Below are 19,851 nucleotides of genomic sequence, written 5' to 3' on the forward strand. Positions count from 1 at the left end.
CAGAGTTTCGTGTCTCCAAGCACTGAACAGATTGTCTTAATTTTGTTTTAGCTGAGGGGTGGCTCTGTGACAGTGAGAGTGATTTAAAGTGACTCACAGCTACAGAGCAGCATTATTACATCCAGTTTACAGAGGCTGTCTTCAGTTCAGTCTGTCTTAATCACTGCCAGGCATCCCAAGGTTCTCCAAAACAACCAGCCCCCCCATCAAATCCCTCCTGGCCTTCCTCCAGCCAATTCTGGGAGCAAAATCAAAACAAACATGGCCAGAGAAGCCTTGGGGACTTGAGTGTTTTTGGTGGTGTTGGGGGTTACAGAGGCAGCAGTGTGCTGGAGCCCATTTTCTAAATTATCTTTATTCAACATTCCTTTAAAACAACCCTCAACCCAACCACCCCCACACCGTAGACCCACACTCTTCTGTCCACGGCTCCAGAGTGAGAGCCACCCCGGGGATTTCGAGGCTCTTGTCTCGCAGTAGAACACAATGTTCCATTTATGACAGCTGTTGGAGAACAGTGAATGACCAGCCTGCTCTGTGTGGGGATCATGAGGTCCAGGTTATCCAGTCCAAACTGCAGAGACCTGTCTTTGTGCAGGACACTGATATCAGGTCCAAACAGGGAAAAGGAAAAGGGGGATTTCTGGTGTGATTGGACCTGAAACAAAATGGAGGCAAATCAGAGCCACAGAGGTGCAGGTTGTGGTTCAGGGGAAAACTGGGTTATGTTTTCCATCTCTAGATGCCCCCACCCCCTCTCTCTGGGCTGTATTACTGGAAGAGCCTTCACAAAACTTTTTTTTTTATTTTTTTTTTATGTGGGGCAACATAAATTGGCAGCACTCCCAGAATTAAGCAACAAAAAAATCATAAGGGTCACAAATGGAGCCAAAGTTCTCCTGGCGGCAACTTGTTCATGTCCTGATTAAAGCGAAGAAGCCGAGCCAAGCGGTGATGGCACCCACAACCAATTAGAGCTACGAGCCGCATGGTTCTCCGTCCTGGATGTTTCAAATCAGAGCTGCGTAGCTCTCTCTTTTACAACAAAAGCTTTTACAGCTGGTGTGACAGGTGGAACGTGTCTCGAGTTTTCTGTAATTCTGTAATTTCTCATAAGATCTTTGTTTTTCCAGGATACTCTGCTTACACCATGGAGTCCATGCTTACCTCTAGCATATGATCCCAGTAGTTTTGCTTTCAAAGGCATTTAAAAATGTAACTGTTAAAATGGCATCGACAATTGGGCAGAAAAGAAATAACTAACTTTGAAGATAATATGCAACTTTATTATCATTTTGTCTCCCAATAAATACATAATCAAAACAGGTTTGGTATTTTATAAAAAAAAAAAAAAAAAGTAAACCATACAGCAGAGTGGAAATTGCAGCTGCCTAAAAATCTTCGCTTTAGGGACATTTTTTACAGCTGGATCCAACGTACAAAAGAAGTCAGCATATCTGTTCAACTTGTTAATCTTTACCAGAAGCCTTGAAGGATTTGTGAGATACAGATACAGATCCCCCACCCAACTAAACACGCCAGTGCAAGTGAAGCAGAAGTTGCACCTCTGATGAGGATTCAGTCAGTGATGAGAGCATGATGAGCCTGTGGTTGACCCACAGTACAGGCGATGGAGAAGGGCTTGCGCAAATCTGACTAGTTAACAGTACATTTCTAAACACCAGTGATTAAGCATTACAGTTCATATTTGATTGTGTTTGCTTTTCGTGCAGCTCCTAAGCATGCTGAGAGGACCTGTAGATGTCGTGTGATAACTAATGCAGCGGTCTCAGTTTAACTCATTTAGCATAACAGTGTTGGTATTGTCAGACAAGCTGTCCAGAATTTACATATCAATGGTGTGTCTGGAGGAGGGGATTGAGGCTCGGTTCGCTAGCAACACACAGTAAAAGGCAGGAAACTTTCACATTCACCAGTGTGCAAATCCAAAATTCAAGAGCTACTTTTTCAGGACTTTAGCACCCTCCTGTCTCCCTTATTAAAAATGAAACAACAACATTTAAGCCGAGTCCTTTACCTGCCAATTCATTTGGTTTAGGGACCTTTAAAGCAGCAGCCAAAACATTGTCCACCTTTGGTTGGCAGCTGTCACATCCCACCCAGATAGTGTGCTCAGTTGGTTAGGATGTGGTGTGCTTTGGCCCCTGCAAAGGCCTGGTGTGGTGAGGTCGCCGTGTCCATCCTGAACACTGACGGACGACCCACAGGGCATTCCTGGGTTTCACAGCTGCTGCTGCCCCGCTCACTGCAAGCTGCACGCTGAAAAGGAACAGGAGACTCATGTTATTCATCAATGCCACACGCTCCAAATAAAAAGGGCTTCCCATCATAATTTAGGTAATTCATAAGGACAGGGTGGTAATCACATTTGTCATTATGTATCATGTGATGATGATATCATTGAGAAGTTAATTGATTTCAGTAATCCTATACAAAAAGTCATTAATTATACAAATTTGTTATGCACAGTGATGATTTCTGAGCATTTATCTCATTTGATTTTGAGGATTATGGTTTACATTTAATGAAATCCTGTAATTCAGTTCATTAGTCAGAATACTACACATGACCAATGATACATTATTTTTGTAAAGTGACACGGTGGACAAACACCAGCAGATGACACGACTCCTCAGATCAGTCCAGTGTGGAAACTTCACACTGGACTTCAAGCAACTCTTCATTCTTTCTCCAAAGTGTGAGAATTTAAATTTCAAATGAAATGCAAACTTTGGACTAGTGAGCTACAGTCCAGTCCTTTTTCACCGTACCCCTCCAGGTTCAGGAGTGACTTTACACAAGCAGTGAGAGTTGCAGCCCGTGTATTGGATGAGTCTGAGTGTGGCGACTCTTGAAGGAACAGTCTACACCTTGTGAGATTTCCACTAAAGGCTTTTGTCAGCCCTGTGGCTTGTGCACCATTCTTTGGCAAAATATTTTCCATCCACTCAACTTTCTAATAATATAACTTTCATTCATTACTCTATGAAGAAGTAGCTTCCTTGTTGTGGGGAGTGTCAGTGACTGTCAGACACTCAGGGTTACAGTGTGATGATTCTCAGCATTTTGCTGCATATTCTGGTGGAGTCTCAGGCCACCAGACAGGCATGGGCGTTGCTGCGACCCACTCTGGAGCAGCTGCTGTTGGATCCAGGCCAGCTGGTAAGCCCGACTGTAGTTTGGTTTCATTAAAACAACAGCGGCAGGGTAAGAAGCCACATTCTTCATAAAGCTCGAGCAGCCTGCTGACTTCTTAGTGCCCTCCCCTGCCCCCCTTTCCTTATTTTTTTTTTTAATTCATAATTCCTGAGGAATTTATTTCTGAGAACAGGATATTGTCTGGGCTTTAGGTATCCACCAGCAATCTTGGAGTTAAGCCCAGAAAATACTCTGAATTAGGACTTTGTCTATATATGTAACCACTGTGGAGATCCAGGTATATTAAAAACCAAGTAATGGTACGCTGTGGTCCAGCTGCATATGAAAATATGTAACAACATCCAGCCGCTGAGTATTTAATAGAAATAAGAAGCTGTTATTTCTCCAAGGGTTTGTGTTTTAAGGGTCAGTCTTTCTTTGCATCATATTTCATTTTCACAAGTTGGGTTTTACAAGAGCCACCGAGCTGCACAGAGCTGTCCAAAAGCAAAATCAAAGAGCCTGAACGCCCTACAGGGTGGCAAGCAACACAGCAAGATGATGGTTCATATTTAACCAGTGGAAAAACCGTTAATGAAAGGATATTTTATTGCAGTTTGTGGCACCAAATGCTTGCCATATTCCTCTAACAGCCCCGCTATGTTTTTACTTATCAGCGTAACTGCAAACACTGGAGTACAACGCTGCTGGTTTAGTGAAATGGTTTACTCAGCGCAGCAGGGAAACTCACAGCTTCTGACAGATTCTGCAAGAGACTCCCGATCCAGAGACACATCCCTCTCAGTCTCTTCCATCTGAAAATGAAGACAAACAACAATCTACTGAAGTTAAGTTCATCATCAGCATTCTATGAACCAGTTTATTACCATTTAAAAAGAAGTCAAAATAAGTAACTATCCTTAGATAATTGCTTGAAAGTAAAACCAGTATATTTTACCTTGATATGCTTCTTGAGGTATTCAGCTCGGGCCATGAGGCTTTTTATCTGACAGGAGACATAAAAGTTCCCATAAATAACATTATGCGCCCTGAAAACAAGGGTGTGTTCACTACAGTTTCTAACTTTTATAGAGAGCACAATTTTTGCTGATGTTATTTTAGTGATGGCTCCAGAGGCAGATGTGGGGAATTCATCTAATATAACCAAATATCAGGGCAGCATGTGACTCAGAGAAAGTGCAGCTGGCCCTTTCTCTGGGTTTGATTCCCATTCCGGGGTCATTTACTGCATGGCCTCCCCTTCTTTCAAACTACTACTGGGTAAAGGCCACGTGACAAAAAAACACAACTTACTAAAATATCCAAGCTATATTTAAATATTTGCACATGTCAGAACAAAACCCCCAATGAGTTTAACATACAATCCTTTGCAAAACGATATTTTTTAAAACATTTATTACATTACATTATTGGTACGTGTGACAAAGCAACATAAAGTAGTGCATTATTGTGAAGTAGAAGGAAAATGATATAATGGACTATATTTGCTATATTTACTAATCAGACTACTAAGAGGGGGTGAACATATGTGCACACCACACATTTAAGATTATTTGTTTTCCTTCCACTTTTAAAAACAATCCCAGAGTTTGAGTAGCATCAATAATTTAGCATAACAAAAATCTGACTGATTACAATCTGACATTTAACTCTTGCAAAGGTTTTCCACATTTTTCTTTGTTATTTTTTATAGGTCATGTGTTAAACATTTGCCACTGGTAACAGCTGTTAGCAGGTTGCTATAAATCCTCTGGTGATCCAGAAGGTTCTTGACTCTGTGACACCTGCATGTGTCATCAAACCTTCTTGGGTGGAGCTGCAGCAACATTTACAGATTGAACTTACAAACTGCAAACACCTAAGAGCTCTGCAACGTTCCTTCAAGAGTCATTAGATGCAATAATCATTTTAACCGCCGGTTCTCAGGATCCGGTTCCTATCCTGACATTATCTCACCACAAGACTTTAATCAGGATCTCTCTAATCAGCAAGAACAACAAATGTGGGAGACATACATGTGTAAGCGGAACATGACGCTAAAAGACAAAAAAAGCTATGAGGAGCCAGAATAGGAAACTCTAAAAGAAGGAGTTTCTAAAATAGTTATGAACACAAACTGAGGCAGTGTGTGTCGGCTGCTTTGGGTTCTAACAAACACACATGCTTTTAATTTGCCCCTCTCTTCCCGAACACCGCCTCCCGATGCTGCATTAGATTATTACAACCGCATCTGAATTTACTTAAGGCAAGCACCCATAAAACTTCAAACAGGGAGGTCCATGAGGCCCACTCAGGGCCCTGCCCTCCCTCTTGGGGTTTGTTGGTGAAATATGATGTTTTGTTGGTTCAGCTGCTAGATAAACAATGGCCCAAAAGAAAACACTTACAGAGCATCAACAGCAAATCTACACAGGTAATAAAAGTCTCATTTGAGGGTTCTGAGGGATTGTTTTCTGTTCTAATGAAGGTCTTTCTATATTATCAAAATGTACAATCATGCAAGAATTTTCTGATATTTTTCATTCGATTCTAAGAATTTTCAATTTCTCTTCATTTATACAAAAATGTATTTTCTCACCAAAGAGCTCTATAATGTCGCAGCCAAACAGTTTTGGAAACTCAAATTTAGCACGCGCTAGATCTGCTATAAAAGCTTGAGATGTCATATTTTTGAGTAAAATTTGGCTTGCTGATTACATGTCTGATAAAGGTCATTCATGCCTAATTACTAATTTTGGCTGGGCAGTCAAATCGAGGATGGCAGCTGGTGGTTCTCTCCGCCATATGAGAATTATAACATGGTGCTGTGGTGTTGGCGACTTTAGCTGCTGCAGAAATATCTCAGAGTTCTGGCATCATTTTCATAGCTTGGTTTGTCTTGGTCACGTGAAGTCTGACAACACAGTAAAAACGGACAGTTTCTCATGTTTTCAGCATCTTCACTTTTATAGGACACAACCAGCTGTAGCTCATAAAGCTACATTGACAAGATAAATCTGATATGACAGCTGTCTCTCTTTAACTGTCTTCAATAAACTTTAGTAGGCATACATGTGTTAGCTGGAAGGGAAGGGCCTAACAATGAACCATCCCTATACTTTTTCATGTGACATAATAGTTGAATGTGTTCAATTTAAGAAACTGTCAACAACAGTGGCTCATTTTCACTGACAGACTTTACTAACTCCATGAAATTCATTTGTGACGGTGTGTTCACTGGGGGTGAACCGATTGCAGTTTTCTGGCTGATCAACAATCGCTAAAAAGCCTGATGCGATTTTGGATGATACCGATTTTTTTTGTTTGAACAGTTGCTAAATATAGCGACGCAATTGATAAGTTGGCAACAGTGGGGTGACTACTGTTTAGCGCGCACATGAAAAAGTGACCTTCTAGTAACGTCTACGCAGCACAACTTAAAGCAGGCACTCCTGCATTTAAATATCTAGCAGGTAAATGAATGTTCATTATAATTGCAAACAAATTTGACCCTATGTGGTATCAGTCTAACTAAATGATGGGGTTTGAATGAATCAATCAAATCAATCAAATTTTATTTGTATAGCACATTTCAGCATCAAGGCATTTCAAGGTGCTTTACATAATTAAAAACAAAATAAAAACAGCATGTGACATTGAATAAACAGTAAGAAAGAGAGTCTGAATGTGATTGATCTGAATTATTACCAATCTTAGCCTTATCTAATCAAAGCAAAAAGTTCCACATAAAGTCTGTATTTTCCAACGACACATGTTTTCAGGGTTTTTTTTTTTTTTTTTGCATCACTTCTCACATGTATGATATGTAGATACGTACAAATCTGGAACTAACTTCCAGAAAACTGCAAAACAGCCGAAACACTGAGTTACTTTAAATCAAGGCTAAACCCCACTTGTTTAGAGCTGCCTTTGATTAAAAACAACTGGAACATTTATCAATACATCTGATGTCTAATTAATGATGATTATTCTTGATGATTTTGATGATGGCATTTGACAAAACGTAATGTCTTATGCTTGTTTCATAGTTGGTTATTGTGTTATCATGTGAAGCACTGTGAACTGCCTTGATTTGACATGTAATGGTTGCTATGGGGACTCAGTGATCCTAAGAAGCCACTCTTTGCTGCAATTTTCCAACAAAAATCAAATTGAATTGAATATTTCTGCCTTGCTGACAGTTATTAAGCCTAAACAGCAATTTATTTATTTTGTTTCCTATATCTTCTTAAATGTGAAGGCCTCTACGGTTTATGGTTGCTGTTGTCTGTCTGTTTTGTTTGGTTTGCGGTGACAAAACACAACCTGATTAGAGCAATCATGTTTAGGAAAAACAATAAAGTTCCTGAGTTGTGAAACTTAATTACCTGAATAACTCACTTCACGGATGTGCAATATTGTCCATAATTGTACAATTTAGTTTAGGCAAGCAACTATGATTGCTTTCACACATAGTTAACATAAATATTTAAAATCATAGAGAAGAGATTGATGCAAATGTGTGATAATAATTATGGAGGATGACTTGTGTTGTTTTCCTCCCTCCTGAATGTTGAGGAAAACAAATATGGTTCATGTGATGGTTATCAGCGAAAAGTAGAGCCGTTTCTTCACCCACTCACCTCACTGTGGAGCAGCTCTCTCCTGCGACCCTGGGGCTCAGCTGCATCAAGTAGAGAGGGAGATAAAAAAAAAACAAAAAGAGCAGAGAAATAATGAAACTAAAATAGGAGGGGAGTCTAGTACCTAATCACTTTTGTTCAAGAAGAGGCGAACTACTAGATTGGATTTCACTAGCGTGTTGACTGGAGGCTGAAGAAGTGGAAATTGTTCTAATCTAGGCCATTGTTTTCACAGTCGGTTGTGCTGGAGGGTAGAGTGGCAGAAAGAGGAGAAAAAGGAGGAGGGCTCTGTGGCAGGGAGGTGCACTGGGGGGCTGAACAGCAAAGGGCTTTTGGGTGAACAAAGAACCAATGTTTTCTCCCAACAATCACTGTGGTTGAATCTGCTGCACAATGACGCGCCCGGACAGTGGGGGAAACAGGAATTGCTTCTCCACAGACAACCTGGAGACCTTTCTTAGCACATCTAATTTGATGTTATAGTCCTGCTTACATAAAGAGTTTCTCCAGTTTCATCCCCTAAACACATTTAAGCAATAAAGTTGTGGCAACTGGGATAATAGTTTTTGTTTGTCTCCAGGTTTCAGTAACACACACAGTTGAAATATGGTGTCTGAAGTGGAAGCAGATGGCAGGGCTTTCATACCACACACAGGGCACTGGCAGCCGGTCTCATCCCAGCTCAAAGCCACATCTGGATGACTCTGTTCCACCTCTTCCATTAGGCTGATCTCCGAGATGAGCTCATGAACCAGGCCTAATGGACGCCAAGCCACAGAGTGAGTTGCTGGAGTGTCTTCAGTTACTCCCACGTCTGTCACTTAAAAGACTCCAAATCTTCATTACTCCTTCTTGATGATCTAATCCTGCATTTGAAGTTTCGCCTCTTCCTGTCTACATATGATTTCTGTAGTACCACATTGTTTAGCGAATTTGTAACCTCACCTCTAACAAAGCAGCTCTTCCCCGCTCTAAAGCTGGACAATAAATCAGTAATATATACTGCAATAGACCCGTAATCAAAATCAATAGAAAATACGTCTGTTGGAATATTCAATATTCATTTTAGAGAATATTCACTGAACTCCGATCCAGAATCGCACAGCATTCTGGGGGATGTAGGCAGAGGACAGGCTTTAGCCAATCAACCTCTCACAGTAAGCTAAGCATGATGAGTGGCATCAACTCACTCACTCATTCATTCTTTGGTTACCTAGCAACAACATGTTGAGTAACTTGTGCAGCAGAATTTAAACTTCGCCCCATGCCTCATAACTACTTAAAAATAAAATGACATGGACTGAAAACTATGGATAAAACAGGAAATGTTATGCCACTTGTTCGCCAATATTTCGTAGTATAATATCAAATATTATAATACGTTTTTCAACCCTTCTCTACTCACTTGGCAAATTCTCAGAATGCAGATTGAATTATATGTTTTGGGAATATAAAACGGTGTACATTTCTTCCATTTCTTCCTAAAATCTCCCTGAACTTACCTTTGATATCAGTGCAGTGCCTCAGTAATAAAACTAAGGTCAATATGGAATATTGCATTAAATTCTGAACATTATGCAATAAAAGCACTTGGTTACCTGCTAATGCCAAGAGTAGCTCTCCTAAGCATTGCTGGTACATATCCAAAACTTCCAGATCATCTGATTCATTCTCCTCCTATGGAAGCAGATTCAGATGATCAGAACCTGATTTGATACTGCCCAATTATCACAATAAACAAGTCCCATAAAAGTCACATTACTCATTTATTCATTCTTGGTTTTCTAAAGGTTCAGTTTGTAAGCACAACATGGTGAAATTGTTGGAAAAGTATTCACACACTGCTGAACATTTTCATACTTTGTTGCTTTGCAAATACAGACCTCAATGTATTTCATTCGAAATGCATAAGGGATAGAGCAAAATCATAAGGATCATATTCAGATGTTCTTACTGAAGAAACTCAAAAAAGTGTGGTGTGCATTTATATTTATTCTCCTTTATTCTGATATGTGGCAGTAAAACGCTATGTATAACCAACTACCTGCAAAAATTAACGAACAAGTAAACTGAGTGCCCCTGAGTTAGCTATACTACAGCAGTTGTGTCCAAACTTTTTGAATTGTGGGTCAAACTTGCCAAGTTTAAAGTACTCAGGAGCATTTTATAAAATTAAAAAGCTAAATAATTTTTCTGTGGATTTTTTTTATTTTGTCTTCAGCAGAAAATTAAACATGCAGTATTTTATTAAAACAAAGTGGAACAGAACACATTTTCGTAGGAGTTACTACCTGAAAAGGAGCCTGGGACAGCTGTCTTAATAGTGGATGTATTGCTTCCTAACTTTCTGGGGAAAAATGTTTCTGTCTTTTATTGGTCTAGAAAATGTTTTTAGTCTATTCCCAGTGACACCAACAAGAACATTCTTCAAAAGCCCTTGACGTCGTCTCTTAGTGTCTAACCTTGGCAATAGCTGTAGAGGCCATCTCCAAGGCAGCCAGGAGACGAGGTTGGTCTTTAGACATTTCTATAAAAAATAAATAAAATACATTTCTAAATTCAGTAATAGTGCCTATGAAGAAAAAAAAAAGTAGCTTACAGCTCACAGTCATTCAACTCATAAAGAGGACTGCTGAAAACACCAAGGATTCATGATTTGGATAAATTAGCAACAACATTAAAAAAGCAGAAAAAAAACAGTGCATCCAGTCAGTAGTTTATATACAGTATTAAATGTCATCAATATCCCATTAATTTGGTGGTTTCAATAATTTATTTGAACTGTTCTCAGATCTAATAACTGTTTCAAGGGTGGAATAAACAGAAGATACAAAATCCCAGTGAATTTTGCAAAAAACAAAACAAAAACAAATACTACTACTACTAATAATAATAATAATAATAATAATAACTGGGTTCCAAAATTTGAATGTAGTGCAGATTTTCTCCACACTTCTGCACACAAACAAATTGCCCCTTAGGAAGTTCCTGAGATAACAATAAATCAATCAAGTTTGTCTGTATAGTAAATTTTAGCAAGAAGGCAGTTCAAAGTGCTTTACATATTAAAAACACAATATTAAGAAGTTATAGAAACGATACACAGCCAATTATTGAAAAGGCAGTGAAATATTACAGATTACAAAAATTACATTTTGAGTAGTGCCATCATTAAGATCATCAATAAACGTTGAATATGTTGGTCAATGTTCCATTTATTATGGTTCTAAAGCAACTCTAAACCACATTTTCTTTGCAGTCAATAATAAGATCCTGGCACAATTTTGGGGCCAGTCCTCTTGCCATGTATTTTAGAGCAAAAGCAAAGGCACTGCGGTTGTGGCCTTCTAGACACTAAACGTTAGCATGCTTTGTCCATTGCAAAACCACATTTGTTGAGTGACAGGAATCATTGACTTGCTGGAACACTGTGCCTAAATGTCAATCATCTGACCCAAACTATCACAACCAATAAAAGGATATTAGTTAGGATGTTAAAGAAAAACCCAGGAACCTCCAGGGTTCATTATAGAAAACAGCTGTCAGTATCCACAATGTTGTTTAACATCAATACGGACTGAGACTTTTACCAATAAGTTTCACTTGAATGAATATTAAATTTGGAGCTACCCACATGGATAAGCCTTCTGGGAAAAAAAGATTTAAGAACTATTTGGAAACAAAGACAAGGGGTTCGCTCTTTACCTCGGAGAACATCTCTGGATGTCTTAGCCTCCTCGAAGCTCCGCTTGTTGTCCGAAGCGAGAAGGGCTTTCAGTTCCTCAGCTCTCGACACATACTGCCTGACCTGTGGGTTGAACCCTTACAATGACTTTATTTGATCAACAAAACATTTTTGAATTTACACTGCATGCCACTAAAAAGGACGGACAGAGGAAGCATATTGTTGTTATTTGTAGTGTTCAGCAACATATCATAACTGGCTTTACGATACCCTGTTCTTTGACACAGGTGGACAAAAATCTCTGAAACACAAATGTTTTAAAACCTCAACAGCTGTTGTGCTCAAAAAAAGAAATTTGTTTGAATGCCATCATATGTCGACATCACTCTGATGTCATTTTATCAATTCAGGAAAAAAAAAAAACAAACGTAAAATATTTAAAATAATCCTTGCTTAACTTTAAATAGTGAGTGATGCTTGAAAAAGAGTTTAGACAGGCCTAGTAACTGCATACTATTTTGAAAAGAGTAATATACTCTGTATATTTTTTCTCTATCTCAGGCTAAAGAATGTGTTTTAGAAAAAGTAATAGAATCCAAGTTATTATTAGCTGTCAAATGTGATAAATCTCTTGGGCTACCCCAAGACTGCCTCTGATTGGTTGTCATGACAACTCCTTCCCAAGAATAACACACTGCCAAGAGAAAAAGCTCTGTAAAGCTCTGGGTTCTGTAAAGTGTTTTGGTTGAACACATTTATTTTAATACATTTATCTTGTTTTGCTGCAGAAATATAATTTTTGCCTTTCTTCCAAACATTGGAGGTTTGCTGTTCATTCATTTGTTATTTAAAACCATGATATGGTGCTTAATCCTTTCTCTAGTCATGTTTTTGTTGCTGAAACCTGAGCAATCGAAGTGACTCCAAAACTTGAGATTCATCTAACTTTGTATTTCTTCCCCCAACATTACCATTATGCATTTGAACTTAAAACTAGTCTGAGTTTATTTCTCTAGGATGTTGAGAGATAAATAAAACATTGATAAATTTAGACTATAATCAGTTTAAGATGTTATTTTGAAAGTTAGTCACAACACTGCCTCCTTTTGGCACTGTTTTTAAAGTAATATTAGAATTACTATCTTCTGTTCTGCTTTTTTGTTTGTGCATTTGTTTTGCTTACTTAAATCATTAGTAAATATGCTTTCGCTTGACCACAACTACTTTAAAATTATTGCCTACAAGCTCACTATGATTCTTTTTATAATCTTAGTTAAATTGTTATCTTTGCTCCTACATAAATCTTCTCTTTGTTTAATCCTTTAGATTAACTCTGAGATTATGTGACTGACATAAAAATTATTTGCAGAACTTATTCATGCTACAAATATGAAAAGTTCCTTTAGGCCTACCTTCTGCCTGAGGGCATCTTTGCGCTGTCGATCTGTCTCATCTAAGGAAGAAGAGGAAATATTTCAGAATGAGCATTCCTTCTCAGTTTATTTTGTTTGTGCAAAGAAAGTGCTGTGTAGGAGATAAGCTACAGACAGGATATGAAAGTATATCTTGCCCTTACAGTGAATGGCGGGGACAAAGTGCTCGAGGGCACTGCAGTAGAAAGACAGTGCTTCGGAGTGCTCCCCCTCCTGGTCCTTCTGCACGGCCCGCAGCACCAGCTCTTTCTTAAAATACCAAAGAGAAAAAAAAAAAACATCTGTCAGTGTGAACTATTAAAACTACGTAAAATAATAATCGGCCTGTAGTGTTTGTGGTGCTAGTTAGTCCACAAGCTGATGCCTTCTCCTTCTCTTACTGCTTTCACTATGCTGTCTGCGCTTGGCATGTGCTCCATATCCAAAAAAGGGTGAGTGAAGAACTCCTCAAAGGTGATCCGGGCATCTGGATTTCGCTCGAGCAGCCTCAACAGAAGGTCTCTGCAGTCCTTGGAGACTCGGGCGCCGTGAGGGAGCTAATGCACAAAACACAACCTTATTATGTTGCGCGCAATTCGCAGGATGATCCAAGAAAAGAAAGGACAGTGCTTTGTTAGCACACAACCTTGTGTCCCACATCTCTACGTTCTGGCAAAAGATGACCTTTAGAGTCAATGTGGATCCCTGGATAATGGACAATGCTCTAATGTGATTCCACAAGTCAAAGCCTAATGCTTGACTTGGGAATTCAGTTGGCATGAAAGCACTTCTTCATCAAAAGTAAACACAGGTGGAACTTCCCAATGCCTAATTCAAACAGGGCTTATTTTGTATGTAACAGAAATCATAAACAGAAATAACCTTTTTGTTTAAAAAAATATTTTGTACATCACAAATCTGAAAAGATACATGATAAACATTCATACAAATAGTTTTGAACATCATATCTCTATATGCAATTCTCTTCTTCATGTTATCCCAAACAGGCTTTCTAAATGTAAGGGATGGAACCAGCCCTCCACAAATATAAAAACGCTGCCATCTAGTGGTATAAAGGCAGATTGACAAGAAAGAAGCTTCAAACATGACTACACTGATGCCTGTAGGACATTTTAATTTCTCTCATTCCTACTCAGCCTGATTATGTCTGTATATCGGATTAAGAAATTAAATGCAATTTAAAAACAACTTTACTTGTACAATGTTAAAATCTGGCACTGTTTGGAGGAGCAGAACTGACTGCAAGTAGTTTAAATTGTAAATGTTTACCTCGACTGGTTGATTGCTTCGTATTTTCTCCTCCAGTTCAGCGTATGACTTTGATGCAAATGGAGCTCGTCCAAACAGAGCCTCTGTGTGTACAGAAATAATGGAGAGAAATTTACTGATAGGGATAGATTCCTCTTCAAATCAAACAAAATGAATGACATCAAGCTGATATTATCTGTCAGCAACTGTAAAATGAACAGTACTATTATTGAGTTTTAGCATTATGCTCCCCTCCTCTGTATCTTAAGCTACTTTCAGAATTAACTGTTTTAGGATCTCCTGTCATTTTAAATCTAAATTTTCCAGACACCAAAAAGAATTAACTTATTGCCAGTTTTGAGCGCATAGTCTGTTTTTGCGAGCAGTAGAGACCAAAATGGAAATACGAAAATGTGCAATATGTGAATTTTGAATGATATGACCCCTTTGAGGTCTTTGTAACCTCCGCCTCGGCCTCAAGTCTCCTGCACCTCTGGTAGGTTTTCTATCACAATTTTCCTGTGTCATATTAACTCCATCCCTCCTCCCATGAACTCTGACCAGCTAATGGCTTTTTTTTTTATGTTGGTTTAAGAAATAAAATCCTAATAAACACTGAAATTTGCGGCTGGAATGTAAAAAAAATGTGAGGTTTATGGGATATGAAGACTTTTGCAAGGCACTGTAAATGAGGCTTTAGACCTTTATACAGTACATAACATTTTAAACCTCAGTTCAAATCAATGCTAACTGTCTGAGTCTCCATGAAGAACAAGCAGTGAAATATTAATCAAACAGCTTGCAGCTTTTGTTTAAGTGCCTCTGACTTTTTCCCTCAAGATATGCTGCTGATTTCAGTGTGGGTGTTTGTGTACACAATTGTGTTTTTGCACATGATTGAGTGAAGTACTCCCTCTTCCACCAGAAAATGTATTATATTGTTTAAAAGAAAGAACTTCCATGAAGAGAAAATTTGCTTAGTTTAATAAAAGATCTGTAAACTGTCGTAAAAGCTGGCTTTAGTTGCTCCTCCTAACATTTCCTAAGGTCATTTATTGTATTAATAGGTCTGTCACAATAACAAATTTTGATGGACAATAAATGGTCCCAGAAGTTATTGCGATTGTTGTTTTGAGACCATTTTCAAGTGACATAACAATAATGGAATAATACAAGAAATATGCCTTCTGTATGAAACAACAAAGAAAATGAGTTGTGAAGTCTTGTAAGCAAAATTGGCCTTTATAACAGGGAAAAGTTGAGACCAAAGAACTTACCTGCGTATTACCCCTTTAAGGTCATCTACTGTCTTACATCTTTTACATGTACCTGTTCTCAGAGTGCAAATTGGTTACACTTCATTTCCTCTCTCTATTCTAACCAAATTCCACAGTATGTTGAATGTTTAACATTTGAAAACAGGAATAGTCCCAAGCGGCACCGACTGGCTGCTAATTGTTAATCATCCTGTGGTGCTCATTCAAATCATTGCTTCTCCAACTGGAAAAATCACTAAATGCAATAATGCAGAGGAGATAACTAACTAAGTTCGATAGATTGATGTGAAAGTGCAATTTTTTTAGATGTTGCATAAAAGAAATTGAACTGAGTAGTGAGTTGTGTTTGAGCTACCTGAAAAATTCTAATTTCCAAACACAATCTGATGTCAAGAGCTCCAATCAACGGAAATAGTCTAGTTTGTGACTGCAACATTATGACTTTATTACTGTAATATTAATCCTATAAAGGGCCCTTCACCAGCCTGCCATTACATGATTAATGGTGCAATTCTGTTCTGACCTACTGAGCGCGCTCCTTCAAGCCGGCAGGTCCACTCGTGTGATTAATCTTTTCTTGCGAAAAGGCAGCCCTGTCAGGTTGTTATTAATAGCCATTAGAGGGGGCTCACACTCCATAGCTCAAGACCTGAGCGGTGTATATAAATTCACGTTAGCGAATGAAGATAGTGTAAATGGCTAATCTGAAGACGTGCGTTTTTCATCTTGGAGGATTTCAAAAGAGATTTTTCAAAAAGCACTCACCGTAAAGAATGACGCCGACTGACCACAGATCCACTCTAGAGTCATACTGGCGTCGGCACACCATCTCAGGAGCCATGTAGAGAGGAGAGCCTCTCAGCACACACTTCTCATCCCACGGCGACATGTACTGGGCAAACCCAAAATCTAGACAGCAAGTCAGAATATTAAGCAATATGTTCTCCGTAAACAATGATGCTTGTACAGTCCTTTGCAAAAGTATTACTTAAAAAGTATTACTCCTGTAATGTGTTCACATATTACAAATGAATACTGCATGCTGTGTTAGAGAGATGTTATTCCACATATTTGATGTGTCCGCTACAAGGCTTGTGGCAAACTTTAGACTGCTAAAAAGAAAAAATACTTTAAATATCCAGTGATTTTCATTTAAACAATGGCTTTCTTCTTGAAACTCTTCTATTAAAGTCAGATTTGTGGAATGTACAGTTGCCCTGTCAACACATAATTTCCGCCTGTCAGTTTCATCGTTATTCCTTATAATCCCAACAAAACACGCTGAGGTTTGTCGTTTTAACCTGCATAAAGGTAAAAAATGATCAAAGAATCTACATGCTTTTGCAAGGGATAACTTCTATTAATTGTCTGTGTAGTAAATTCATAAGGGTTTGTGTTCAGTTTTTTAGGTGGGAATGAGATCACCTGCCAGTTTGAGGACCGAGCCGCTCAGTAGAATATTCTGGGGCTTCAAATCCAAGTGTGAGATATTCCGTTCATGAAGAAACTGAAGAGCACAGGCTGTTTGTGCACAAATATGTAAACGTCACATAAAAAGACATGATCAGAAATGCTACTGGCCCTAAAAAGAAAAGTATACATTTTAAACAAATCATGCAAAATAATTAAAATATATTAATAGCAGAAAAAAGAAAAAGTATCAAACCATATTTCTTTACATGGTTGGGCTTAATGTGTGCAACATTTGAAAATATGACTTGTTTAAACTTGGAATGCCTTACCTATCTGCTGCAGGAAGCGCCGAGCCACACTCTCAGGTAAAATCCTGCGACTGCGAATAAATCGGGAGAGATCTCCACCTGAACACCATTCCAGGATTAAATAGATGTTCTCCGCATCCCACTGAAAAAAATAAGAGAAGAAAAATATTAAAGATTAGCTCTGAGGTCTGAAATCTTCTTATTGCAACTTTCAGCACTCACATCACAACAACGTGAGTGAGCATAAATAGTGTCTCAATTGGAAACACTCTTCTCCCCCTGGATAATGAAACAATTGATGGATAAATCAACGATAAAAAGGTGAAGAAAAGGGCCACAACATGACCTATGCATGTCTAGGATAGGTAGCTTCAGTAGAGTCTATACAACCTGACCATTCAGGTAATTACAGGTGCAACTTGCGAGAACAAACGTCATCAGGTAATAAAATGTTTTGTTTTTACAGTCTTTAAAATTTTATGTGTTCTCTGATGTCCAAAGATTATGTTAATAATTAATCACTCTATCCAAAAGTCCCTCCTGACTGTTTACCCATCTACTATGTATAGAGTTTCAGACGTGGTTATGAACAAAATTATCATAAGGTAAAGGTCTGACCACATCTGAAAAGAAAAAGCTGTAAATTGGTGACATATGACATTCAAAAAAAGAATGTTAGATATTCAAACCTCACCATTTTGCTGTACAGCAACACAAGGCTGCTTGATGAGTAAGATTGTACACTCTATTGTGTAAAAGTACAGAGCATACTTTCACATGCTAAAATTGGATGTGTGATTACAAAGCAATTGTTCTACAAGCACATACCTGGAAGTCTTTGAGTTGGACTATATGAGGATGACGCACAGTCTTCAAGATTTCAATCTCCGTGAGAAGGTTTTCTGTTGAGGCCTTGTTGAGAGTTTTCTTCCCTACAACTTTCACTGCCACCACTTCTCGACTGTTCCCCTGTTAGATCACAATGAAGAGCTTAGATATCACTCTTTAAAACTTGTAAAGACCATCAAGTCAAATCAAAACAGAAAACTTGAAAATCTAAAAAAAAAGAAGAAGAAGAAACATTTAACTTACATAGACATACAGAAAGGCTTCCATTTCCTCTTTCCTAAACTCACCTTTCTGTAGGCTTTGTAGACAGTAGCATACGTGCCGCTGCCCAGGCGCTCTGTCAGGATGAAGTCTGCTAGTTTTGGAGGGGCAAAACTGGAGGTTGAGGCCATGCTCACAGAGCAACATCAGAGGTTCCCACAGTCACTTCTGTGATGCAAAGTCAACATGTTGCTGTTAACTATTATATACACTGATCTTTCAACCTTTATTTGGAGGGTGAGATCAACAGCTTATCCACAACTCTCTGCTTTATACTGGTTAAATTGTCATAATCACTTGGTTTATAGCTCATTTACATCATAGGTTTAATGTCCCCTCCTTATCAATTAGCAGCACTGATTCATCTCTGTACACAGGTATCCAATATCCTAAGTTACTTTAACTGCTAATAGCTGTTGCTTCATGTAGCTCGAAAGCATAAAACATGTATACGATTTAGAGACGCGTGTTAACGTCTTTGAAACAAGAAAACAGCAGACGGGCTACTTATAAAACTAAATCTGTTTCAGCTGTTGCTGTTGCTGTGCTGGCTACCCAAACTATAGCTAGCTAATATACACCACTGACTGTAATACCACTGAAATACACACCACCAGTGTTTTAAGTCTCTAGCTACCTTTAAATACAACTGAAGTACTCATAACGTTTCGTGGTTAATAAGAAAAATACGTAACACGTATTCAAACAGTTTCCACAAACCTGTAGGCAAATCCACCGCACATGAATGAAATGTTTACATTGCTGCTGACAGGCAGCTGACGAGGAAATACGTCTCAAACTTTGTTACTGCCCCCTAGTGGAAGGCTCTGCTATTGCAGCTTGATGGTAGAGTAATGTGATCTAACCCCATAATGAATAAAGTTCAATAACAACACAGGAATATTAGGTAATATTTTGGTTTGTTTTGCCTTGGAGCTCTCTCAGATGTCAGATCCTCATCTTCCTCAGCATACCCCTCTATCTCTCTCCCTTCTTTGAGAAAAAAAAATGTTTTTTGTATGTAAACATATGTTTTAACTCTCAGTCCTTCCTTTCTTCACATTTACACTCATTCAACATAAATATTAGCTCCACAACTCTATCTCTCTATCATAGAGTTGTGGAGCACTTCAGCCTGTCAAAACTAACTCAAGCAAAGTAATAAAAAAAGTGTTTTGGTTAGTGAAAGCTATAAACTTAAAGGTAACAACAAAAACGAGCCTAAACTGCATCAGCTATGATTGTTGGGGTGGGGGGAAAAAATCAAGACTGACATACGCTGATCTTGATTACAAATGTTTATTGATTTATTGCCAGTGGTGGCATTTTGTTTGCTGGACAGATTTTTTTCCTTATCTAAAGTAATATCTGCATTATGTCTGTAATTGCTTTTTATTTATTTATGTAAGGGTCGTGAATGCTCTAAAACTACTACAGTCAGTATTTCCTTTAAATTTGTAATATTTTGGCAACAATATTAATTTCCTCACAGGCTTACTGAATGAATATTAACCTTTTTTTTTTTTTTTTTTGCTTATTTAAACTTTTCAAGCAAGGCTTTTATTTTTCCCGGAT

The 19,851-nt window shown here is 38.4% G+C and overlaps 1 protein-coding gene across 1 annotated transcript; it reads right to left on the reverse strand.

Annotated features, from left to right (window-relative positions):
- Positions 1-1,264: 1,264 nt before the first annotated feature.
- On the reverse strand, positions 1,265-19,110 carry ulk3 (unc-51 like kinase 3). The gene is made up of 17 exons (XM_014993345.2): positions 18,997-19,110; positions 18,303-18,444; positions 17,995-18,135; positions 17,188-17,308; positions 16,871-16,966; positions 16,211-16,354; positions 14,190-14,272; positions 13,301-13,456; positions 13,064-13,169; positions 12,900-12,940; positions 11,508-11,610; positions 10,265-10,329; positions 9,401-9,479; positions 7,803-7,843; positions 4,118-4,165; positions 3,911-3,974; positions 1,265-2,280 (listed from the first exon to the last, which is right to left on the reverse strand). The coding sequence occupies exons 2-17, from the start codon at positions 18,405-18,407 to the stop codon at positions 2,264-2,266; spliced, it is 1,410 nt and encodes a 469-aa protein (XP_014848831.2). The 5' UTR covers positions 18,408-18,444; positions 18,997-19,110; the 3' UTR covers positions 1,265-2,263.
- Between the last annotated feature and the right edge of the window lie 741 nt (positions 19,111-19,851).

This window comes from Poecilia mexicana, unplaced genomic scaffold (genome assembly GCF_051168715.1).
Source record: "Poecilia mexicana isolate PSO_F unplaced genomic scaffold, ASM5116871v1 scaffold_3, whole genome shotgun sequence".
NCBI lineage: Eukaryota > Metazoa > Chordata > Actinopteri > Cyprinodontiformes > Poeciliidae > Poecilia > Poecilia mexicana.